General features: G+C 44.6%; 1 protein-coding gene across 3 annotated transcripts in view; it reads left to right on the top strand.

Moving 5' to 3' along the window:
• Positions 1 to 26,916, top strand: part of LOC147900802 (uncharacterized) — a 72,624-nt gene extending 45,708 nt beyond the window's left edge. For 2 of the 3 annotated variants that reach the window (XM_087376174.1, XM_087376175.1), the window contains exons 4-6: positions 3,813 to 4,002; positions 4,101 to 4,265; positions 26,594 to 26,916. In XM_087376174.1, coding sequence (XP_087232300.1) covers positions 3,813 to 4,002; positions 4,101 to 4,265; positions 26,594 to 26,674 — 436 coding nt within the window. In that variant the 3' untranslated portion in view covers positions 26,675 to 26,916. The remainder of the gene's footprint in view (positions 1 to 3,812; positions 4,003 to 4,100; positions 4,266 to 26,593) is intronic. The other variant, XM_087376176.1, reaches the window with a different exon arrangement.
• The last annotated feature ends 376 nt before the right edge of the window (positions 26,917 to 27,292 follow it).

Raw genomic sequence — 27,292 nt, 5'->3', positions numbered from 1 at the left:
TACACACACATGAAAAGCCCTTTGACATGGACACCATAACATATCAAATTCCTGTAACATGCAAGTGCACATTGACTTAGGAAAATATAAAAAAACCCTTCATGACTTGACTTTACATGACCCCAAAAACATTTCGCTTGATCACACACTAGACACCCTTGCTTTGGAAGTCTGGTACAACCACATTGCATTTCATCATTTCCCATGAAGTCCCTACAAAACATACTTTATTATCTCAAAAAACTATACATCAGTCCATCATGCTTGTGAAAGAAAAATCCACAAATGCCAAAAGCCCACACCTACCCTAGATGTGTACAACTATGTGCCTACCCACAACTATTTACAGTGCTCAAAAACTTGATATAGATTTTGTCCTATCAACGTGATTGAAATGCAGCATCTAGCTGTAATGGGGGTGACCCAAACTCCGCCCGAATGATCTGGTGACGAACAAATGGCTTACCACAGATCATCCGTGATAACGTGAGAACCTGTAGCCGCTCCACCCTGGCCCACTCTGTATCCGATAAGTCTGGCTCCCAACATGGATTGCCGTACATTCCCGCTGGGCAGACCAAGGAGTCAAAAAGCAACCCTTTGGTCTGTGGATCCTGAAAGTGAGAGCGGAAGCATTGCCTCTGTAGTCTAGTCAATAAAGCATATCCTCTGCCCAAGCGTGCCTCCATCGCGGGTCTCATAGTGAAGATGGGTCCAGAAAAGACGACCCCAAGATAAGTGTATGATGCAACTACCTCAACAGATGACCCATCAAATACGAACAGCTCCTGGCGCATAACGGTTCGAGATGTATTGGAGATCATAACCTTGGTTTTACCCAGGTTGACCTTCAAATCATGAGACTCACAAAAGGACTGTAGTTCGTCAAGGTGTCTCTAGAGCCCCTCTGCCGAGAAAGACAAGAGAGCCACGTCGTCTGTGTAAAGCAATATCCGGATTAGCGTGCCCGCAAGAGAGCAACCTACCCCCCCCCCCGTGTCTGCAGCACTATCTCAAGCTCGTCAACGTAGAGGCCAAACAAGGTAGGTGATAATGGACATCCTTGTTTGACCCCGACAGTGCTCATGATCTCGTCAGTTCACCCAGATCCTGCCCGGACTCCGCGTGTTATGAAGTAAGACATCATGTGAATTGTGGGATTGGATGCATTATGAATTTGAGTGCTTTGTGAGCTCGAGCTCAGTCAGTAGGAGCTTGTGTTGGGCTGTGTGGTCCACTGGTTTTTTTTTAGGTTGTCTGGCTTCCGGGGAAAATGTAGCCAGTGTATGAATTGAATGTGTAGAGACAATGATGTTGAATGAATGCCTTTTACCTTTTGGTGGTGTTGTTCGGTTGTTTTAAACGTGGATGAGGATGGCTCTAAAGGCGGATTAGGCTCTACTGCTTTTGTCCATCCACCATCTCACACGGCGCCTACAGGATTTGGGTTACGACCAGGAGGTCATTTGGACTGTCATGGCACTTTATGAGCGAGTTTCACGCACAGTCCGGGCAGGATCTGGGTGAACTGACGAGATCATGAGCAGTATCGGCGTCAAACAAGGATGTCCATTATCACCTACCTTGTTTGGTCTCTACGTTGACGAGCTTGAGATAGTGTTGCAGTCACAGGGGGGGGGTAGGTTGCTCTCTTGCGGGCACGCTGATCTGGATATTGCTTTACACAGACGACGTGGCTCTCTTGTCTTCCTCGGCAGAGGGGCTCTAGAGACACCTTGACGAACTACAGTCCTTTTGTGAGTCTCATGATTTGAAGGTCAACCTGGGTAAAACCAAGGTTATGATCTTCAATACATCTCGAACCGTTATGCGCCAGGAGCAGTTCGTATTTGATGGGTCATCTGTTGAGGTAGTTGCATCATACACTTATCTTGGGGTCTTTTTTTCCGGACCCATCTTCACTATGAGACCCGCGATGGAGGCACGCTCGGTCCAAATGACCTCCTGGTCGTAACCCAAATCTTGTAGGCGCTGTATGAGACGGTGGATGGACAAAAGCAGTAGAGCCTAATCCGCCTTCAGAGCCATCCTCATCCACGTTTAAAACAACCGAACAACACCACCAGAAGGTAAAAGGCATTCATTCAACATCATTGTCTCTACACATTCAATTCATACACTGGCTACATTTTCCCCGGAAGCCAGACAACCTAAAAAAAAACCAGTGGACCACACAGCCCAACACAAGCTCCTACTGACTGAGCTCGAGCTCACAAAGCACTCAAATTCATAATGCATCCAATCCCACAATTCACATGATGTCTTGGATGAGGCCCCCAGGCTAAGGGAGAAATCTCCTACCTCTAGAGAGCTGCCAAAATGACAAGGGGCAAAAAACCCCGTTCACAAGAAGGAACAAGATGGGGCAGAAAAAGCACCACCCCCAATGACTGGCGAGCGGCGGCAGCAAGGGGCGACTGGCGGATGAAGCTAGCAACCAAGGCAGACCCAGCAAAGCGGAAGCAGTCACTTGTGAAGCACAATAAGAGCAGCAGAAGGATGGAGATGGCAAGGAAGTTGCGTGGCTGAGCAAGGAGGGAGGCAAGGTGGTGATGTGAGGGGGAGGAAGCAGCTAGCCGGAGCAGCTCGAGCGGGAGTAGTAGTGTCAAGCCTTCCCTTACCCATCCAAGTTTTTAGGCTAACCAAGTTAATCAGGTGGATCCATACAAGTACATACATACAAGTATGGGGTTCATTAAAACTCCCGAATGGGGTTGGAAGATATTCTAACTTGACAATAAATAGTATGGCCTTCTTTTTGTTAACAAAGAGACTAGCTGGTTTCAAGTAGATGACATTTAAGAAAAGTGTTTAATACTTTTGAGACAAGCTCATATTGTGTATGGTTAAGTTAGAATAATTGCCCTTAGCACATAGCTAAGAGGGGAATCACAATTGTAACATATACGTCTATTTCAAGCTTGACTTTTAAGCGCTTTCCAGATGATTATACTAAAAACATGTATATACTTTCCTTAAATAGAAGCTAAAGGGATAATCACATTAGGAACAGATCTAATACTAGAAGGACTACAAAATTGCTGTTTGCATCTGGTTTGAGTTAAAGCCTTGGAAAGGTTTGGCTTAACAATGAAATGCATATTTTGCATTCAGAAAACAAGGTTATAACATTGAGATAGAAATAAAGAAAGAGAGTTGATTGCCTACGTTTCGATTGTCCTTTCTCTTGCAGTGGCCTTATGACAGATGCTTTGATATAAGTTGCTTTTATCTCTATGCCTATTTGGAGTCTCTCTGTAAATATTGCATTTCAGCTTTCTCAGGGATCTTCGCATAATTCTTGTTCTAAAATTTGGTTGTATTCTTCCCTATTGTCTTCCCTTCTTGAACCACTTTCGCAGTTCATGAGGTGCCTCCATTCTTCAATAAAATGATAAATGATTGTGTACTGCCTGTTTGTTATTCCCTACTTCATGCCTCCAACATCTGAACCTCAATGTAGTTTTCCTGCATCAAAGCTCCTTGATTCATGAAAAGAAGTGATAATTTTGCATTCCAGACCATTTGGAAGGGATGCAATTGAAGGAGTAGTATCTTATGAATGCGAAGGTGCAATTGAAGGAGTAGCAATCTTATGAATGCAAAGGTGTTAGAAATGTGCTTTATAACTTGCAGGTTTTGTCAATCTTTGGAATCTTTTACAAGGCTTCTCAGTTGTCCATCTTTAGGCACAAATCTAGTTTAAGTGGCTAACGCTTCTTACCAGAAAGAAACAAACATGTAAACAGTGAAGTTTATGTACCCTGAATCTGTTTAGTTACTCTATCTAGGCCTGCATATATGGACGAGTATGAGATACTGCAAAAGGAATTACAGGGTCTTTTTTCCACTTACATAGAACGATTTCGTAATCTTCAATGGTTAGAATCACAATTAGAAGGTTTTCACTTGGCTGAACAGCAAAAACATGATGAGGTTCAGCGCAGGATGAGATGCCTACAGCGCCGATTTCATGACGAGGTATACCTTTGATGGACTTACATGAGTAAATGTTGTCTTTATAACAAATTGAAAGGAAACTGCAGCCGAATATTTTTCTAAGAAAAAGTGACATGCAGGAAATAAAAATACAAGGCACAGAGATGGCTTCTCTTTCCTTAGATGATGATCATGACTCAGAAATAGTAGAATACAGACACAGAATATCAGAGAGTAACAACTACCGTCCATCGTCTCAAAGAGCTCATAATCCTTCATGTTTAGGCAATGAAAAATCAGAAACTGTAAGTGCCTCTCCACATTTTTAATTGACTTCTCAAACTCTCAGACATTGTTTTCTGTTTTAAAAGCATCCAACATAACCCAAAATCTCTATGATGTACTAGTAAACAACCAAATGAAAATATCAAATAATAAGTGGAGGTTTAGGTTGGAAGTAAGTGGATTACAATAGCCATTGATGGCGTTGATAATAAAGAAGAAAAGAAGAGAAATATTTGAAAGTTTTCATGGAAATATCTTTAAAAAAGCTAGGCGTTATAAATCATTAATGTACTTCAAAACTTAAGAGCTCTGATTTCTGTTTTATTTGAGAATTGGGTTAAGACTCATTTCACATTCCAATCAGAATGAACCATGAACTCAAGTGGATCAGCTGTTTATGATTGCGAACTGATGGTCTAAGGTTGATTGATGAGGTTCTTGTGTGTCACGAGGGGACTTGGTGTTCACAAGACTCTGGGTATGCCTAGATAATGGCAAGAATAGTTATGCTGGCGAAGGGCTATCCATACATGGTTGATGGTAGGGTGATGTGAGAGTAAATGGGCATGTGAACGTAATTAGTGCCATGCGGCTAATTGCAAGTCTATGGTAGGAAACCTTGGCTAGATCTATCATGAGCATTGAAAGAGTCACCCAGGTTGGGAGAACACAGCTCTTGTGACTCGTTAGCGCGAGTGGGAAAATTAATCAATCTGATGTGACGTATGATACAGTTTTGTCCTCTGGAGAGTAATATGATAGCCGTTTGCAAAATACACTCCCTAATTTTAGTTCCCCCTATAGATATGAGTTAATCCTTCATGTACAATTAACTGTTCTAGGCCTAATTATGCATCAATTATGTGCATGGGTAGAGGGGTCATGGGATAACAGCTTAAATAGAGAATTAACAATTATTGAAGTTATTTCCCATTGTGTAGGCTAGGGATATTTGATTAAATGGGTATATCTATATTTTTATTAATCTGTAAGTGTAATGTACTTTAAAAAAAAGAGATTGTTCTTTCTAGCTTTTAATCAGCTTTAGAGCGAGAACTTGATTGTTGAGAACTTCACTGCTCCCACGTTTTTTAAGCTACTAAAACACAAAACAGAAATTGTGATTTGGATTTTTGCCTCCTGCTAACCACTAGGCGCCTGTTCGATTCAGTAGACATCTCTAAGCTAATCGTGATTAGTTTTTCAGCTTGTTGTTTCTGCTTTGGAGCCCGATTTCACCTTGAATTGAAAGAATAACTCCTAGATTTTGCTTGCATGCAATTGTTCTCTTCCAGATCAATTGTGGTTTGAAGAAGAGGATTTTATTTTATTTTTCCCCGAGAGAAAATAGCCTTCTGTTAAAACTTGAGAATCAACCATACATCAGCAATCCAAAGGGGGCTGATCATGGGAAAAGAAAAACACAGCTAGCTATTTGAAAACCCAACCTGTTTCCAGAGAACCCAGCTTATTGCCTAGGGAATCTCTAGAACATGGTCTAACAACCAGGGAGGCCTCTCTCTTGCTCTTCTTAAACACTAGATTGTTAAAGTCACCTCCAAAAATCGAGGAGTCCATGTCCGGGTGGCAAATTGTAAGCTAGTGCCAGAAGAATGCCAACATGCTTGTGCTTATATAAACATTGAGCATACCATGTGGATATCCCCAATCCAAATACCTATCTACATCGAGGCCTCCAATCAACACACCATGACGCCACCCACTCACACTACATATCATGACATAAGGCTCTACACCATCAACATAGATTTGAGACTAACCATTACCCTCTGCATGAGGCAGAGACTATGCGAGTATCGCCATCTGGTTCGCCAGAAGAAGTAGGCCTTTGTTTGCCAAAACTAGGAGTTAATTAAAAACAAAAATAGTAACAACTCTTAGGACTTCTAGCAGAAGTTTCATGAGCCATGGGCCCCCGCTCCTCTGACGGACACCATGCTATGGCACTCCTATGCTCGCACACTATACAACACTCCTCAACCGCCCTCACACAACTGCCCTGCCCTACCTCTTGCACGCTTTGGACCATAGATGGCATCAAACACGCAGCCTTGAAGCTTCATAACAGCTGAGTAAAAAATTATGAGGGGCTACGTATTAATGCATTGAATTTGGGATAATTGCTATCTTCCCAAACGTAGAAAGCTTTTTAATGAAGCGGTTTGCACCGGTCTCCCACACACCTAGACCCTTAACTCCATCACTCCCCTTCACAAAGCAGGGGATCCCATGAGCCTAGAAAACTATCGGACCATTATGATTGGGTATTTCATGTCCAATATCTATGCATCAGTGCTCGACACACATAATGAACGGTTTATGATGCGATTCTAGATCACATACTCACACTCAGATCTGTCATTGAGGCAGACAAACTCTCATCTTGAGCGGAGGGCCTCTAGCAACACTTGGATGCACCCCATACTTTCTGCCAGACACATGATTTGAAGGTCAAATCTTGGTAAAACCAAGGGCATATCTTCAACACATCCCAAGAAGCCATGCACCGAGAGCAGCAGTTCACTCTGAACAGATTACCAATGGAAGGTGCGGCATCTTACACATACTTGGTGGTTCTTTTCTCTAATCTGATTTTCACGATGCGACCAGCGATGCAAGCTCGGATATGCCATACTTGCTAGACTCAAACAGCAGTGCTTTCATCTCATTTCACAATTCCCAGACCAAGTCTATTCTCTTTTCCTCCTTGGTCTGGCTAGCGGGCATGTATTGCATTCAGTCCTTGTTGGGGGTTGGACCTATTTGAGGTAGATTGGGCCTAATTGGAGAGGCTCTAGGTTCTCTTGTTGTCATGGATGATCCGTAGTACGTTGACGGGCCCACATTAGATAGCTCTGTCTGAGTTTGGGACATCTCCCCTATACCTTGACACAACATTCCACATAATCGCATACCTCTACCAAGTCAGGGGGATTCTAGGATTGAAAGTTCTGAACGTGTACGCCCCTCCCTACAGACAGTAATGCCCTACTTTTAAAAAAAAAGGCAGTTGACTGAGAGCCTCCCCGACATTGACTCTTGGATTCTAGGAGGTGAATTCAACAACCTGGAGTTTGTGAAGACAAGTAGGGAGGAGCTTCCTTCTCACAGATGCCCGTGGCTGAGAGGAGTACGTGGGAGCAGTTCAGCTTTGTAGTCAAATGCTTGTGACTTGTGGAGAGAGGCAGAGTGCTCCGGACTTTCTGATAGCTTTCTTTTCTTCTTTGGCCGGCGGAGGCATGATGCTACTAGAGCATCTTAACACGTTTTATGTGGGAGATTGGGTGATGATCCCCCTGATGTGGAGCCTTCATAGGGTTTGGCATCATTTGTCTAGCAGACTTATCAAGGCCACAGCCCCACGTGCTCTGAGGAGTTTGAGATGTAGCCATTCATTTGGCACCTGCAGATGTGAGATTAGGAGGGACTTATGCTGGGGCAACAGATACACATTTGGTTGGGCACAATGGGACGGTGGACCAACTAGGTGTTTTGGGACTTGGAGTTGCCTTCCCACGGAGATAGAGACACGAGGATAGGAAGTTTCTCATCTAAGGGGGGCAGACATAATGCCAAGATCCTTGAGGCATGGTGGGAGCGATTGCACAATTTCCTGGCCCCCTACCATGGGTACAAACAATTCTCAAGGACCGGGGTGACTCTCCAGATTTAGTTTTTGTGACAGTCCCTTGGCTCATACTGGTGCATACTCTAGGGGATGTTGGGCATTCTCTAGTTAGAGATTGCGAGAGACTTGGAGAAGGAGGGAAGTTTGGATTCAGTTGAGTGGTAGAGAGTCAAAGTGGTAGATCGCTTGGGCAAGAACTGGACCACTGACCTAGTTCCAATTGCAGTGAGACATAAGGGGGCAAGGTGGCACCTTTGGTTATGGGAGGGCCAACCACCTACAAAGACTCACTGGGATTCGAAGGAGTGGTTTTTGCCGGTTTGGATAGGGTGCTCGAACAAAGTAGAGGAGGTGCCCTTTTTCTCTTACATGATTTGGATTGGAGGACCGCTGGGATGGATAGCCAAGATGACGAGCAATTTGATTTGGCAAAACAATTTCTCCCGCCCACAAAAGATGATGCCAGTCCTTGGCATGCAGAGGCAGAAGCTTGGATTTTTCGAAAGTTCACGTGCAAACCAGCAGTCATTCCATAAAACAATAAAGCACACATGAAGTTGCAAAAGATCCTTCTCAGCATTCCTAGGAGTGAAGAAGGAATCTTCAGCATAAGCTTTTGCACTCATGGGCTTTCTTCCAGGGATCTCCAAACCATGCAAGGCATAAGTGGCCACCATATGATCTATATATTGAAGCATAGGATGAGTGGCTATCGCATACAATAAGGCACCAAGAGTGTTGGAATGGTCACCTCACCATCTGTAAGCCCCCATATGAGGAGAGCATGGTAGACCTGGTGATATTGGGGCTCTCACATGGGCAGCACATGAGCTGCCATGTGAGCAGCTGTCAAGGCAAAGGACAGGCGTACCACCTGCAACAAGGCTCTGTCAAAGCCCGCTGACATCAGCAGGGTACAGCCCCACTGTACGGGGCTGTACGGAGGCTTATTGGATCTGTACGGCGCTCGAGAAGGGCCTGGCAGAGGCGCAACAGGGCAGGGGTTACCAGCAGCCTGCTCGGCCAGGCATAGGGCTGGTTCCAGCCAACCTACCATGCCTAGAAAATGGCAGGGCAGAAGGGGGCTGGACCCTGAATATATAGGAGGGCATCTGCCCTTGAAAGGAGGGCCAAAGCCCTAGTATTGTGGGCCAAGGGCTCTTGTAATGAGAGCCCTTTCAGGGCGGTTTTCCAGCAGACTGGTCGGCCTGTTTGGGTCGGCCAGAATGATGCTGCTGGTCGGTTTTTGTGGAGCAGGCCTTGGGCTTATATAAAGAATCCATTGGGCCTAATTCATTCATCACTTGCAGCAGCAGTTGGGGAGCAGACAGCAGCAGCCACAGGCCCACCCTTGGACCTACACTTGGACCTACACACAGGAGGAGGAGGCTGACATACGGCTGCAGACTGAGCTCAAGGTGCTGCCCACCTAGGCTGCTTCCGGACAGCAAGGTGGAAGGGATCTAGACTGAGATTCTACATATGCTCGAGGTGGAGCATGCAGGCTCAGAGATCTAGGAGTGCCAGGCTTGTAGTAGAAGGACCTTTTGGTATTGTATCCTGTCCTAGTTTTTGGACGGACGGAAATATAAAGTGTTGCTTCTATATTTGTCTCTGAGCATTGTCTATTTACTGGCTTGCACATCTAAGAAGTTTGTGATTCCACACCCCACATCACACTGTGTGAGCTTGTGGGCATTACTATCAGTCTTCCACTATGCGTACCCTCTGTTGGGTCATTTCTAACATGGTATCAGAGCCCAAGTAGGAGGCTCACAGGTGTGGGAGCCTGAAGGCAGGGACCTTGAAGCACGACCCTGATTCAAACGCTCTTGGGAATCGACTTCCACGACTAGAGGATTGTGCCCTTGCGAGAAGGAGGGTGGCTCAGGTTCAGCTAGGTACATTCAGAGTTCTGGTCTACTAAAAATTGAGTTTGGTTGACTTTGCTGTGTGATATAACAGCATAGATGTCAACCTCTACAGCCTCTTCAGCCCCTGCTCGCCCTTTCTCCTCCCCCAGTTTTCTCTCATTCACTATCCCTAACTGCGGAGAGTCTGGGAAACTAGATGGGACCAACTACTTGATCTGGAAGGTGAAAATCCGGAGCCATTTAGTGGCTCGGAAGTTGTGGAAGCTGACAACGGGAGTTGAGGCGAAGCCGGAGGACATGGTAGACATGCAAGGGAAGATAGTCATGGCAGTAGACAGGCAGGAGCTCGAAGCTTGGGAAGACAGAGATGCCCATGCCCTGGCATTAATCATAGGAACTACGGCGGACTCTGTTCTTCCACAAATCCAGATGGCCGAGACATCAGTAGAGGCGTGGGTCACTCTGAAGGATCTATACGAGACGGACAACACCTCTCGGATTTTGCTTCTTTAGCATCAACTCTACAATCTTGATATGGAAGGAGATACGGTACAAAGCCACTTGACGAAGGTCAAGGTGGTGAGGGATCAGCTGACAGCAGTTAGTCAGAAGACAGACTCATGCCATTTGGCCTTGATGGTAGTGAGGAGACTACCTTGAAGTTTCAAGAGCTTTGTTACAACCGTGACAGTAGGACAGAGGACTAAACCTTTGACGTTTGAGGAGTTGGGTCCATTACTGCTACAAGAGGAAGCTCGAGAGAAGCTCTACAACGACGGCAAAGACAACAAGGCGATGTTGGCGAAGGATTACACTAGTAGAGGTAAGGGCAAGCCTAACGGTGGCAAGTCCAAGAAAGACAACTCTGATGATGTAGACGCTTCCAAGAGGAAGCAGAAGAAGAAGTGCTTCTACTGTGATGTGCCAGGACATTTCGCAAAGGACTGCAGAAAGAAAAAGGCGGATCAGAAAAACAAAAGGAAGGAGTCCGACTCAGATTCAGAGGGAGAGGCCAAAGAAAATGTGGTAATCGAAGAGTTGTTCCTGGTGACATCACCGAGTGTTACCGAGGTCAGATATGTTGACCAAGAAATCACAGTGAGGATGTATAACATAGAGATGTGGGTCGATGAGGTGTCATATGCCTTTGTGAAGGTGAAGGACAGCATGGAGCGCTTGGTACCTTCTAGGTGCGTGGCTGTTGACACTAATACGAGGGTGGATTCCATGGAGGGACGTGGGGTCTCATGGTCCGATGGATGCTGTACTTCAGAAGGGGACAGTAGAGGATTACACAGACTCTTGGTGGGTGTCTCGATGAGGTATAGGGTTTGCTTTCAGAGCAAACACACAAGCAGTACAACAGTCTGGTATGTACTTGATATTTTGCATTTGAGCGTTTATAGCATGCTGTGGAGAGACTCTGCTCTTCATTTTTCTCAGGAGATACGAGATTGGAAGGAATTGGCCTTCTTCGAAGGTAGAAGGGGAAGTGTTGGTGCTTCTTCAAATCTCGGACACAGATTGCTAGAAGGTGATGGACAAAGAGTACTGAAGGCAGAAGAGTACGTGCTTGAGAACTCAGCGAGAGTTCATTGTCTAGGCTATTTGGAAATATCCATTGGTTGTAGATCTTGGCAAAGGAAGGACGGGTTGAAACAGACCCTTAGAGCATGGTGTCTGGAAGACTCCAAGTTGTTCACTCATTATGAGGGGGACAACTTGAAGATTGTGACGGCTGGATTGCTCGAGTTCTCAGAGGCGGGAACGTGACTGAAGGAGGTGGTTCTAGGAGGTGCTACCAAAGATGGACCTGTGTACCAGGATGGTGTGCGGAAGCAGTGGAGTAGCCACTGGATGAAAAGCCAAGAAAAGATTTTGACATCGAAATGTTCCAGAGGACTACGACCAAGGAGTTACTGGAACATTGCCATCGACGTGTTGCCATTGGGCCTGGATGTGTTGGTAAGAGGGGGTGTTGGAATGCTCACCTCCCCATCTGTAAGCCCCCATATGAGGAGAGCATGGGGGAGATAGACCTCGTGATATTGGAACTGTCACATGGGCAGCACATGAGCTGCCATGTGGGCAGTTGTCAAAGCAAAGGACAGGTCAGCTGGAACATACAAGGCCTAGGCGGAGTTCCACACTGTCGCCGTAGGCAGTTGATCCGGAATCAGCTTCATCCAGGTGTCATTAGAGGTGCTATTGATATCCTTTTTATCCAGGAACACAAGTTGGATGCTAGTGATTGCTCTAAATTGGGCAAACTGCTTTCAAGACATACCTTCTCGTCGCTTGCTATGGCCACAAGGGGAGGTACTTGCATTTCGGTCTCTCCCTCTATTCTCCCCTTGGTTGCTGGTCATGGTATTATTTCCCCCTCTAGAGCTCAATGGATTATTATTTTGATTGGAGGGCGTAAGATTGGTCTTCTCAATCTTTATGCTCCTAACAATAGAGGGGAGCGGATCTCCTTTTGGAAGGAGTTACTCCCTTGGGCCCCCATTGCAGATTCTTGGATCATTGGTGGCGATTTCAACATGGTTGAGTTGCCATCAGACAAAAAGGGAGGCAGACAGGGTGGAATTCATTCTTTGGAGAGGGCAGCCTGTGATGCCTTTCTTTTTCAGTATAGTGGCAGGGACACTTGGTTGGATGATGCCTTTCATGTTATGCCACAGTCACTTCGGTACTCTTGGTCGAACAAGAGAATACACATGCCCATCCATCCACGTATTGAAAGATTCTATGTAGACGATTGGGCACTTGACAGAGGAGGATTTGTATGCATTTCTACTGGGGTTTCCACCTCAGATCATTTTCCAATGCTGTTGCAGATTCTTGAGCCTTATCGGAGAGGACGCTCTGCCGGTGTCAGGATTCCGGATGCTTTTTATGCAGAGGAGAGCCTTACGGAGGATATTTTACAGATTTGGGTTTCTCACATACAGGGTGGAGCTGTCCGCCCATCTCAGGTAGTTGCAGCCTTATCCGGAATTAGTGACTATTATCATACAGTCGTTGATTCTAGGAGATGTGATATTCTCAGACGTGAGATTGGTATACACCAGCAGTTAGCGTCCCTTCAGAGGGAAGAGCAGAAGAGGCCCACAGATGCTTGGATTCAGGAGCGCCTTGCTGCAGCAAGGGCTCATATGCAGACATTGTTGGATCAGAGAGCAGAATATGCCTTTCATGCACGGGAATCCTTTTGGATTCAGATGGGTGGTAGGGTCAACAAACACTTTTTCTCTACTCATGGGCCTAGACATAGTAGAGATAGTGTCTCGCAGCTTGTTGACTCAGACGGGGTGTTACAGTCAAATCCTGATGCTGTCATGCGTGTAGCTTCAGATTTTTTTGCATCCCTTCTTATTGCAGATCCGGGCACACAGGCTATAGATGATGTCAGAGAGGTTATTTGGCAGTGTATCCATGTACTAGTGAAGGATGAGATGTTTGTTTCTCTGGATGCACCTTTCACCAATACAGAATTCAAGACTGCATTACTTGCCCTTCACAAGGGCAAGTACCTAGGTTCGGATGGACCTACCCCTTCCTTTTTTATTACTTTTTGGGAGCAGATTGGTGATCACATTACATCAGCCCTGCAGGGCGTGTGGGACTCTGGTGAGATGCCGGACTCACTTACAGATGGTCTCATTCATCTCATCCCAAAGGAGGGTAATAGGAATCTAGTGTCTCAATGGAGACCCATCACTCTATTGTGCACTTTTTACAAGATTCTGGCGAAAGCCATCAGTCAGCGGCTATAGGTTTTTCTTCTAGATTTGATTCATGACACGCAGATAGGGTTTGTGCATGGCAGAAGTATTTTTGATAATATTTTCTCATTTTGGGAGGCCTCAGAATGGACCATGCAGAGCCGCCAGAGATTGGCCATTCTACTTTTGGACTTTGAGAAAGATTACGACAGAGTAGACTGGGATTTTTTAGAGGGTACTCTATCTCGCTTTGGTTTTTCAGATGCATGGATTAGAGGAGTATCCTCTCTCTACAGATCAGCCCATAGCCAAGTGCTTATTGGGGGGGTAAGAGGGGACAGATTTCAGATTTCCAGATCAGTCCGCCAGGGATGTCCTCTTGCCCCTTTTCTTTTTCTGTTTGTGGCGGAAGCTATGAGTATCTACCTTAGATCTCAAGCTGATATTTATGGGCTGAGACTTCCTATCCGCCGGGAAGAAGAGCTCCTGGATAGTGAGTTAGCAGATGACACGGTTGTTTTTTTTTTTTTTTTCCCCAAAAAGAGACTTCTATTAAGTATTAAAGAAAACCGTTAGAGCAAGCTCCATACGGGATACACCATGCAATGCATGAAAAACTCAAAAGCCAAAAAGAAAGAATTGGGGCTGATAGTGCCATCTCAATCCAGTAGAAACCTCCGAGAAAAAGGGAGAACCCTTCCAAACTCGAAGAAATACAATCCTTCTAGAAGAGGCTGTCCGTGAAGGGCCCTGCATGCTAGCCCAAATGGCTATCAAAGTGTGAACCGTGTCAGTCCAAATACCCGTGAACACCTGTGAAGGGTGTATCTGGGTGCCATCCAAGGCCTCTGTACATCTAGCTCTCTAAATGTGCCAAGAGGAAATGCTAGCCAAGATCTCCCAAGAGGTGTCCACTGAAGCATGAGAAGCCCTGAAGGGAGTAAGTGGTACATCCTGAAGAGAGCAGGGCTCTATCACCTGCTGGCGGACCGAGAGTGCCTAAGAAGAAGGCTTACCCTCATAAAACACCTGGGGCCCAGTAAGGGATAACCATGCGACCGAGCCCCAAGTCATGAAGAAAGGGGAAGTATGAAAAATGCTGAGTATCCTCGCAACCCCTTTCCAAATAGTCCTCATTGCAAATGCAATGTCGCACTGACTCCTCTGCAGAATGACAGCGAGGGCAAGTGGGATCAGCCCCAAAACGTGATCTCCACAGGTTCACTGCAATCCCTCCATGAATAGAAAGCCAAAAGAAAAGAGTGATCTTTCTATTTCTGAGGGATTTCCAGAGCCTCCTCTAGAAATTCCTACGCAAATTTGCAGTGATGAAAAAGCTGTCCCAATGGGGGGCTCTGGAGGGAACCCAACCCCTACTGTTCAGTTGAAATCTCCTGGCACTACCAACCGTGAAACGAAAAAAGAGAATTCCCCTCTTTCGGTGCCCATGATCGACCTACTCCCACTCTCCTGGGTCCCACTGCAAGCACTTGATAGGAACGTGACTGATAAAGTTCCGTTGTACAATATCAAATGCCTTCAAAATGTCTACTATTAGCAAAAGTACATCTTGCTGCATCTACTTTCCATATTCCATTCCAACATAGGCATTGGCAGCGTTATTGATGATATGTCTATGAGGTACGAAGCCATATTAGGCAGGATGTAGACCATCATGCAACCCTTGATTCTATTAACCACCATTTGAGCCATCACCTTGTAAATGACAAGCATGAGTGTAATTGATCTCCAATCAACAAATGATGTACACAAATGCTTTCTTGGAATCAACTTAACCAATCCTTTTTTCCAAGCATCTGGCATTTGCTGATTTTGCCAAGCATAATTAATCATGGACAGTAAAATAGGCTTCAAATCATCCCAATAGGCAAGAAAGAACTCTACAGTGAGACCATCCCAGCCCGGGGACTTCCATTGCCACAAGAATGTATTGCCTCAGTCAGCTTCCTTTCTTCAAAGGTTCCTCAAGCTGTATAGCCTACAGGGGAAATAATAGGACAGACATACTATAAAAGCTCCCGTCGGGCCATCAGGACCTCCTATGAATGAGAATATATATGCCCAAACTGTTGAGCAAAATGGGAGACGAGCATTAGCTAGATGTGCCCGTGAGGAGGTCCAAAACCATCAGATGTCAAGACCCCGCAAATATTTTCAGATTGCCTCTTGTAATGCAGACTTTTAAAGAACTCTTTATATGATCAACCCTTATCCAAAAGAGCTCTTTGCCTGGTTTTGCTTTCCCATTTGGCATCCTCTTGTGATCATTTGTTTGTAAAAGAAGCTTGGCTTGACATAGGCATGCTATCTCTTGCTGATGTAAATCCCTGACTTAACTAAGCTCTGTCAAGTTTTGACATTTGAACTTTGGCCTCAGCAATTGCCTTCCTCAAGACATGCATATAATTCTTCCCATACTCACAAATTACGGACTGCATCCGAGAAGCAAAAGCATTCCATGCATAATTAATATCAATCCAACAATTATCCCAAAGAGGCTGCATGAGAAGACAACCTCAGCCATAATGGAGCATGATCAGACTGTAGGAAAGCATATTCCACCCATATTTGACAAGTAAAAATATCATATTGCTGTGGATTGATCATATAGCAACGATCTAGCCGAGCTCGATAGGCGGACTGTGCATTGTGTTGAAAAGTATAGCCTGGAAGCATGGGCTTCAAGTCTTTCCAAAGATCAACAAGACTGAGCTGAGAAATAAATTGAGACCAATGTGCCAACATGTGGGTATTACCAGAAGTATTATCCCCTTGTTGGGGTGCATTGTTAAAATCTCACAGATGAAAGCATATTGTCTCCAGGGATATCGGCTCATAGCTTCCCAAATCAAAGTTCTGCTATAAGAAGATTGAGGTGCATAAACCAAGCCAAATTCAAAGATTTCACCCTTGAACAAGACGCTGCATAATAATCCATCTACCCTCCTTGTCATTTAAAGCCACAACTGGCTGAAAGGCATGCTTCACTAGAAAAACGACACTAGAAAAAGAGTGTTCTCCTGCATAGAAAATGTCATAACCAGCAAAGTGTCCTGTGCGGCCTGCATACATATGCTGTTTATGCTCTTGCATAGCCACTATATCCGGTTGCAATTTATTGACATATGCCGCACAAGCTTCCATTTCTGGGCATCACATAAACCTTGAACATTAAAAGTCAAGCATTTTATGTGTTCAAATATATTTACAAATATGTTGCATGGATTCATTTTGAATCAATTGTTGAAAGAGATGCCACCTGCCATGTAGTCTCAGTGTGATTATGAGGATGAATTGGTTGCTGAGGAGTCATCTAGGGGTGCACCAGAGGTTCGGTCCTGAATAGAGGTCTATATAAGCTGGATCTGGGTGAAAGATTGCAAATTTTTTTGCAGTAGAACAGGAGACAGACGATTTCCCCCGACAGGCCCATGAGAATTTGCAGGAGCTAACCCAGGCTGAAGGCTGAAAAGCAGGAAAGTAAAACTTTTGAGAAAACTGACTCAAAATCAGAGGTGATTTTGGGAGCTTTTGGGGCCTTCCTTAAAAAAAAACAGAGAGACTAGAATACCAAAAACCCTGCGAATCCCTAGTACAGCCACAAGGCGCAGATCAGATCATTAAGTGCTACCCCAGTCAGCAACAGTAGATTGCGAATCAGATAACCAGACCATAGGAGGCAGCGAAACATTGGCAAAACTGCATTGTACTAGGCAAGCAGATCATTGACACTGATTTCAACGATGAATTGCTGTTGTAGACTACCTAGCGATTGGGACCTGTTTTGGACAGTAATTTCTGAAGGAACATGGTGGAAAGAGGGAGAGAGAGAGGGTAGGCTAGGGAGAGAGGAAGTGATACTCAAAAGGAGACATAATGAAATGGAAATGAAATGACTAGAGCAATGAACAAAAATGAGAGTACTCACATGTAGACCAAAGAGCTTGTACCTTGATACCTGATTGATTTGACACTAGACAAGTACAGCTCTTATATAAGAGAGCACACACACATATGAACACCTATGCATATGGGATAACTCCCAATATGACACGTGGCATCCATAGGACACACTAGACTAGAACACACTAGAACATACATTTTTGACTCACTTTGGCTTCATATTCCAACACCCCCCCATGAAGGCAAGGTGAGAGACTGCTGAAATGGAACCAAGAACAGAACATGACAATGACGGTCAACAAAACTGTGCATGCCGGTCTAGAACTAGACATGGCTCCCACACAATCTCAGAGGCAAGCGAGCATGGCTCAGAGGCTAGTGAGCATAACATAGAAAGCTCATCTAGCATGGCTCAGAGGCTCATCATGCATGGATGCATGATCAACTCAGAGGTCTAGGAGACCAATGCACCAACATCCTGGAACTCATATGCCAGTGCCCTTGAATGATGTGTCAATGAAGGCCATAGGAGCAGCTACCAAGGGAGATCACGTCATGACTCTCAATGTGCCGATTGGAGAGTCACCGAATGCGCATAAGAGGCAATAAGTAGCAGAGATGACGCACCAATCGAAGCAGTCACCGAAGTGTACCGAGATCAGAGAAATGATATTTGACTGTTCGGGACAGTCAAACACCGCAATATCACAATGTCGGAGATGATGAGGTGTGAAAAGAGTATTCCCCGCTGTCGGAAGCCTCAAGTCAATGTACCGAAGCGTCGGTACAATCGAAATGACTTGTGGGTAAGCTCGAGAAGCTCAAATCACTTGTGGAGGTCACGAGAGGCCAAATTTGAGAAAAAAATGTCAAAAAGTAGCCTAAAACTGCTTGAAATCGCCTTCTGACAAGTTGTACGGACTCCTGGCACTGTCGTGCATCCGCCTACAGAGGTCCGTACAGACGTCTGGACGTTACAGCTATACGAACAAAGTTTTCTTTCCCTCAAAATGGTGCGGGACAGGGTCTGTCAAAAAGCGTCAAAATCGGGCCTCAAAAGGTCAAAAAACAGCCGTTGGACTGCTCCAAAACAAGTTTTTGATGACCAACTGACGAGGAATGTCCGCCAATGCTGAGGGAGAACCACAAACTTATGTGGGAGTGAGCTGAACTCACAAACGAGGACCAGGAGCAATCACTAGGACACCGGAGTACTTGATGGTGAGGAACCATGGCGAGACTAAGGGAAGGTAGGCTCTACCTTAGAGGAGAGGGGAGCTTCCATTTGCGGGCTTCTCTCATCCTCTAGATAGAGCAAGAAGAAGGGGAAGGTAGGAAGGGATGCTCTGATACCACATGAAGGAACATGGTGGAAAGAGGGAGAGAGAGAGGCTAGGCTAGGGAGAGAGGAAGTGATACTCAAAAGGAGACATAATGAAATGGAAATGAAATGACTAGAGCAATGAACTAAAATGAGAGTACTCACATGTAGACTAAAGAGCTTGTAGCTTGATACTTGATTGATTTGACACTAGAGAAGTACGCTCTTATATAAGAGAGCACACACACATATGAACACCTATGCATATGGGATAACTCCCAATATGACACGTGGCATCCATAGGACACACTAGACTAGAACACACTAGAACACACATTTTTGACTCACTTTGGCTTCATATTCCAACACCCCCCCATGAAGGCAAGGTGAGAGACTACTGGAATGGAACCAAGAACAGAACATGACAATGACGGTCATCAAAACTGTGCATGCCGGGGTTTAGAACTAGAGATGGCCCCAAACAATCTCAGAGGCAAGTGAGCATGGCTCAGAGGCTAGTGAGCATAACATAGAAAGCTCATCTAGCATGGCTTAGAGGCTCAACATGCATGGATGCATGATCAACTCAGAGGTCTAGGACCAATGCACCAACATCCTAGAACTCATATGCCAGGCTTGATAACTAGACTCTATCAATGCCAATACATGGCTCCCACAGTACATCCCCCTCTTGACTCCAAGGACTAACTAGAAACATGGAGTCACACACCATAAAAGAAATACATCATTTTAGGAGGACAATCCAAGGCAGAGGACCTTTATTAACTCTTCAAACATTCTTTTTAGAGGGACTACTCAAGGCAGAGAACCTTTAAGTCAAACATATATAAAAATATATAAAAGATTTCATTCGTTTTATGCATAGCAAGGGCAGAGAACCCATGAGCCCGAAGTAGCTACTGCACAAGAGTGTGCACATCCTGATGCAAAGAGGTATGTCGGTGAAGGACCAGGCGAGAATGCCCTCGAATGATGTGTCAATGAAGGCCATAGGAGCAGCTACCAAGGGAGATCACGTCATGACTCTCAATGTGCCGATCGGAGAGTCACCGAATGCGCATAAGAGGCAATGAGTAGCAGAGATGACGCACCAATCGAAGAAGTCACCGAAGTGTACCGAGATCAGAGAAATTATATTTGACTGTTGGGACAGTCAAACACCGCAATCAAGGTTTCCAGAGGAGACCAAATCAAGGTTGACAGGACATCTCAGAGGGAGTGTAGGGAGGATCTTGCAGATTGAGGCAGCCCTTCGAGAGGTTTGGGTAGAGACAGATGATATGCCACTCACTTCCTCCACTTGGGCAGGTACTTTTACGAGAGGCGGTGTTCTGCTTCAGGTTTTGGCCTTTCGAGATGCACAGGAGGATGCTTTGGTTTTTAGTGTCCAGGATAGCGGCAGATTGCTCAGGTCCACAGAGGACATCTTGCTTGAGTCTGCTTTTCAGCCTATCAGGGTTGTAGGGAGTTCCCATCAGGTATTTCCAGTGGGACCCGGAGAGTGGGAGTGGATTGACGCAGGGCATCGAGAGAAGAGCATCCAAGAGATTTCAGCTCAGTAGTAGAGGTTGGAGACCTTCCAGAGTTCCTCATTGGGAGACATTTGATATCACTGCAGATCTGAAGAGGTGCTTCTGGAGGAGACTCTGGAAATCCCACAGGAATAGAAAGATCACTATTTTCTTTTGGCTTTCTATCCATGGTGGGATTGCAGTGAATCTTTGGAGGTCCAGGTTCGGAGCCGACCCTACTTGCCCTCGATGCCTCTCTGCTTCGGAGACTATTCAGCATTGCTTATGGGATTGCAGACAGGCGAGGATGATTTGGATGGGGGTAGCCAGGATTTTCAGTCACTTTGCCCACTCCCCATTTTTTATGACATGGGGCTCAGTGGCTTGGCTTTCTCTTACAGGACCTCAGGTTTTCTATGAGAGATTTGACTCCTCTCGGGCCATTTTGGTTCGACGTCATCGAATTGAGTCCTGTTCGTTGGATGTGGTACCACACCTTCCTTTTACAGCTGTACATGCCTCTGTGGATACTTCTTGGGAGATTCTAGCGAGCATAGCATCCTGGGCCTTGGCATATCTGGAGAGCCAGATGCACAGAGGCTTTGGAGGGTACTCAGGTTCATCCCTCGCACACATTGGCTAGTATCTGGACAGACACCATACATACTTTGATGGCCGTATGGACGGGTATGCAGGGAGACTCCTGGGCAACCTCAGCCTTGGTTGTTTTCCACCTCACTCTGAGGGGATTTTTATTTATCCTCATGATTTCATGATGTACTCCGCTTTGAGCTTGCTCTTGCAGGTTTTTTCTCTTACTTAATAGAAGTCTCTTTCTTGGGAAAAAAAAAAAAACACCGCAATATCGCAATGTCAGAGATGACGAGGTGTGAAAAGAGTATTCCCCGCTGTCGGAAGCCTCAAGTCAATGTACTGGAGTGTCGGTACAATCAAAATGACTTGTGGGTAAGCTCGGGAAGCTCAAATCACTAGTGGAGGTCACGAGAGTCCAAATTTGAGCAAAAAATGTCAAAAAGTAGGCTAAAACTGCTCGCAATCGCCTCCAAAACAAGTTTTTGACGACCAATTGACAAGGAATGTCCGCCAATGCTAAGGGAGAACCACGAACTGATGTGGGAGTGAGCTGAACTCACAAACGAGGACCAAGAGCAATCACTAGGACACCGGAGTACTTGATGGTGAGGAACCATGGCGAGGCTAAGGGAAGGGAGGCTCTACCTTAGAGGAGAAGGGAGCTTCCATTTGTGGGCTTCTCTCATTCTCTAGATAGAGCAAGAAGAAGGGGAAGGTAGGAAGGGAGGCTCTGATACCACATGAAGGAACATGGTGGAAAGAGGGAGAGAGAGAGGGTAGGCTAGGGAGAGAGGAAGTGATACTCAAAAGGAGACATAATGAAATGGAAATGAAATGACTAGAGCAATGAACAAAAATGAGAGTACTCACATGTAGACCAAAGAGCTTGTAGCTTGATACTTGATTGATTTGACACTAGACAAGTACAACTCTTATATAAAAGCACACGCACACATATGAACACCTATGCATATGGGATAACTCCCAATATGACACGTGGCATCCATAGGACACACTAGACTAGAACTCACACTAGAACACATATTTTTGACTCACTTTGGCTTCATATTCCAACAATTTCCCTCTACAGAGCCTCTCTCTCCATCTCATTTTTACTTAGCACATCATTCTGTGCAGATTCCAGCTGCTCTCTCTATTCTCTTTTCTAATCTACTTGCAGAATTCCTCCCTTTCTATCCTCACATCCCTCTCGTACTCTCCTACCCATGGTTGAAGGGAACGAAATGCATGAAAAACCTACAGCCAACATGCCTTCACTTGAAGAGCCCGATGGTGGAGAGGAGGATGGCGATATTGATACGGAGAAGATAACCTCGTGATGAAGGGGCAACACACAGAGCTGAAGGTTTGCTTTGCAATACAGATGAAGGACTTGGTTGCAGCCCAAACTCAGACCATTACAGTGCTACAAGCCATAGTTACGGGCTTGGTAGCAGGAGCCAGTGGGAGTATACCAGTATCGCCATCCTTTATGCTTGATGACCTTCGCAGCTGAAAAGGAGTGCTCTTCCGACTGCATTGTTGCATGGCTGACAGGTACACTTCTCCTTTCATCCCTTTTTTGATGCACTTAAAATACAAATGGCATAAGGGATGTTCAAAGGCAAAGTGTTAGCACAAGTATTATCGTCTCTACGTCCACAAACTTAAACATGGAATAGATTCTGTTCGATACCCTTCGGAGACCTATAGTCCAAAGCTTCGTATATCGATCCTATGACCTTGTGTGGATTCTTCATAAATGGTTTAGCAAGCGAACACAAGCTACAAGGAAGTGAAGAACAACTGAAGTAGAAACCTCGAGGATGTGATTAGATACACCAAGGACAATGATGATAACGTTTCTAAGGGGAGTCCTTCACCAGAAACTTAGCCTACCACGAGTTCTGAGCAAAATAATTGTAAGTGCTTCTGTCCTACAATGGCTGTGTAGAATCAAGCCCTGAGTCCTTCGCAGAATCCGGCTGAGGCGACGGAAAAGTGAGTAAAGAAAGCTGAGCAAACCCTTATGTACGTGAAGGAAGGCTACTGCTTCCTTTGCAGACAAAAGGGGCATATGCGGATGCAGTGTCCAAAGATGGAAGGCAAGACAAAGAAGGCAGGTACACTTCTCCTTTCATCCCTTTTTTGATGCACTTAAAATACAAATGGCATAAGGGATGTTCAAAGGCAAAGTGTTAGCACAAGTATTATCGTCTCTACGTCTACAAACTTAAACAGGGAATAGATTCTGTTCGATACCCTTCGGAGACCTATAGTCCAAAGCTTCGTATATCGATCCTATCACCTTGTGTGGATTCTTCATAAATGGTTTAGTAAGCGAACACAAGCTACAAGTGAAGAACAACTGAAGTAGAAACCTCGAGGATGTGATTAGATACACCAAGGACAATGATGATAATGTTTCTAAGGGGAGTCCTTCACTAGAACCTTAGCCTACCACGAGTTCTGAGCAAAATAATTGTAAGTGCTTCCGTCCTACAAGGGCGGTGTAGAATCAAGCCCTGAGTCCTTCACAGAATACGGCTGAGGCGACGGAAAAGTGAGTAAAGAAAGCTGAGCAAACCCTTATGTATGTGAAGGAAGGCTACTGCTTCCTTTGCAGACAAAAGGGGCATATGCGGATGCAGTGTCCAAAGATGGAAGGCAAGACAAAGAACGATTGAGGTCAAATGTAACAGTATCTCTTCCGTCTAGATCATAATCCTAGGTCAAATTCTTTGCAAGAAAGAAGTTAACTTTAATATGAATGTGTAATAATCTTGTTTGTATATATGGGTCGAACATGTGTAGAGCAGTGCACATCCTAGTTGACTCCGGAAGTTCTCACAATTTCTTGAACGCTAAACTTGTGCAGAAGTTGGGGTACCAACGCTCGAGTGACCATGTCTTGAGATGTACATGGTAAAGGGGAAGTAGATTTGCATTTCGACACAGATTCCCCCCACGATATAGAATTACTCCGAAGATCCAGATTTCATGTTAATGAATTAGATAGAGTGGATGTAACGATGGGGAAAGAATGGTTGGATAGGTTGAATGTCCGAATTGATTGGTATAGTCATAGGTTAAATTTTCTCAAAGAGGAAGTACCTTGTGTATCATAAGTTGATTTTGATGTCCCACCCTGCGCTCTTGTACACTCTTTGGAAGTTATTATTATGATGGAAAATTCTGAGTATGAAGTGTATCAATGTGTGTTAGTGTAATTTTGCATCAAAAGTTAATAATCTTAATGAATCTACTAAGCTAGATGCATGGGAAACATGAGCACTCGCAAACAAAGAAATAAATAATTTGATGTTGTATTTTCATTTGAGTTACTGCCTGGTTTACCACCCATTAGATTGGTAGACCATCGGATAGAGTTAGTTCCAAGAGCTAACCCTATAAGCATGGGATAAGCCAAATGGAAGAAGATAAGATATCTTGATAGTTGTTGAAATATCTATGAATGGGGCAAATGAGAAAAAGAAATTTCCTTGGGGTGCTATTGAAGCACAAGAAGGACGGAGTTGGAGAATGTGTGTGAACTCAAAGAAGTTCAACAAGATATGCCATTTCTATGGCCGATGACTTGATTGGTAGGCTGCAAGGAGCAAACTATTTTATGAAGATTGACCTTCATACTGGATATCACCAGATATGCATAGCTGACAAATAAACTAGGTATGGCCATTATGAGTTTATAGTATTTCTTTTGGACTCATGAATGCTCCTGTGGCCTTCCAGTAGATGATGAATGATATCTTTCATGAATATTTGGGAAATTTGTGGTAGTATTCTTAGACGATATAATGGTATACAACCATTCTCCCGATGAGTATGTTGAGCATCAACGCATTGTGTTAATGACACTAAGGTGTGAGAAGTTGTATGTGAAGGAGTCTAAGAGTGAGAAACAGGATGCAAAGGCGTGAGAAGCTGTGCGCAGAGGAATCTAAGAGTGAGACTCTTGTATATGGGACATAAAATTTCCCGAGAGGACATGAGCTTTGACCATAAGAGGATATTAAAAGGTATTGGATTGGCCCGGTCCTTAGACACTTTGTGCGTTCACAGTGTAGTGGAAGGATAGGTCTGAGGAGGACTCAACTTGTGCGTTGATGACAGTGTTTGGAAGGAAATTTCTAGTATCACAGCTTGGAATATCTCGGTTGCACGGTGCAGTTTTGTGATGGGGGGCAGCAGATTCGACTTGCAACCACTTTTGTCTATGTTTGGAATGATATCATCTATACTCTATTAGTTATCTAGGAGCAAGGTTGAAGGGTTCTAAAAAGACCGCTGAAAGGCTGAGCATTTATGCAAGGCATGGCCTATAGGCATCTTCCAGTTTGAGTCCAATTGGAGTCCAATAGTTGGCTCAATATCATTCCATAGGATAGCTTGTTCATTTAGAGACGCAGTTCGGTCTATTGACTTCAATTTCTCGGGAAGAGTTCGGTCTATTCGGTCTAGTATTGCTCACTCTACAAGGTAGGAGGATATGGCCAAAAGGATTGCTTCTAGTTAGTAATTGAACTCGTGAACTCTGTCATATAGCCACAACACTCCAATGACCAGTGTAACCCACAAACCTTGAGGTTCCATAGTTTCCATGTCATGTTAACCTTTTCCTAGTCTAACTATCTTAAGCTCATGACTTTAGATCCATAGTGTAGGTGCTTGCAATGAAATCATCTCCAAGGTGAAAGGTTGGCGTGAGATGGTTAGGAGGTTGTCTGGTAGAAGCAAGGTGTAGTTAATTATCCCATCTTAGGGCCTTTATAGACCAAGTGCCCAAGTACGGGCAACGGGGGCATGCCCTGACATGGTCGCCACTCGGCATCCTTACATTGGCTGCACAAAAAAGGGAGTCCCATCAATGTGGTTAACCTCAACCCCCAAGCCTTGTGTTATGAGGTGCCGTGCTTTGGATGTAGGTGTGTTTATACGCATTCTATGAAGGGGGAGTGTGGGGGGGCAACACCTCCCCTTAGCACTGTCACTGAGGGGTTCCAAGGCAGGCCGGCGATATGCATTAGGCCCCCCTTTGCGAGGGTTCGGGGGCAACGCCCCTGAGCCAAAAATACATAAAAATTGGTGCATGAGTTGAGTGGTGAAATTTGTATGATAAGGGGGCTCACATAGCAAGAGAGTAGTGGATATACTGCTTGTATCTTGTATCTTCTCGCTCGCTGGATAAGAAAAACATAGGGCTGGCTGTTTCTCCGTGGACGTAGCCCTATTCATACTTACTGGAAGTCTATTTTGGCAAAAAGAACCTAGGCTTTGACATCTTCTAGACCAGGGGTGCAATGTTGCTGCTTGAGGGGTGGGTCTTTTGAAATAAAACTCCAAACTAGAAGTTTGCACAGGGGTGCTCAGCTGTAGATTCAATGACACCCAATTTATGCTCCAACTCGTGGTAATATCTTGATGTTCCATGCCATTTAGACTCAATAATCATCCGCAAGTTTTTGATTTTTCAGATTAAAGAATTGATATGAAGTTCTGTTGTAAACACTGTTGTGAAACAATGCCATGATTAGAAGTGGGCCTATCTCATATACAATGGTAATGTGATATTTTGTATTCTTTTATGTGTTTTGGTAATCTCTCATTGATGATTAATAAATACTTATCATTGCTGAGACCACTTGTAGCTTTTCTAGCTCTTTTGCAAAGTTTATATTGATCATTTGAATTTCTACCACATGCAGGATGTTATGGATAATGTATCGAGTGATACTCCAAGCTTAGAAGGAGGCATAGAGGACAATGATAGTGATAACAATTTTTGATGTTTCAAATTCATGTCAAACAATTTATGTTTAACATGCTATATAATAGCATCACACTTTTGCAAGGAAGCAGCAAAGGGAGGGTTCTCAAGATGACTAGCACGTGGGACATTGAAATAGAGACTATCCTCATATTAAAGCTAGTAACAAATGGTTTTGGTGGCTTCTTCTAGATATTTATCAAATTTTCCTAATCTTCAAATTTGGGTTTTGCTACTCAGCAACAAATACTTTGATTTGAGTTAATGTGCCATTGGATATTTTTAGTTGGCTTTTAATGTATAAAGATAAGAGAAGATCCATCTATTCATGCCCCTTTCGTTTGTGTGTTTGTCCAGTGATATCATAATTCGGGTTTCTATCACATGGCTATGCCAAGATGGAATGGTATATAAGGTAGCGTAAGTCAGATGCCAAACCATTTTTGGTGATATTACTGGTGGCCTTGGCCCACTTGTTTAATATAGCTTGGTTATTAAAGTGATTTGCAGACCTGCTTGGAACTCCCTAGTTCCTCTCTCTCTCTCTCTCTTTCGCCCCCCCCCCCTCAGTCTTAGTTCACTCAGGTTGCTCGACACCATTGTTCAAGTTTTGCCCCTGCTCAGGTCGCCCCGCCAC

This window comes from Dipteris shenzhenensis, chromosome 6, assembly GCF_047967505.1.
Source record: "Dipteris shenzhenensis isolate YYH24624 ecotype China chromosome 6, Dip_SZ_1.0, whole genome shotgun sequence".
Taxonomy (NCBI): Eukaryota; Viridiplantae; Streptophyta; class Polypodiopsida; order Gleicheniales; family Dipteridaceae; genus Dipteris; species Dipteris shenzhenensis.
This window is presented reverse-complemented; position numbering and strand designations above follow the sequence as displayed.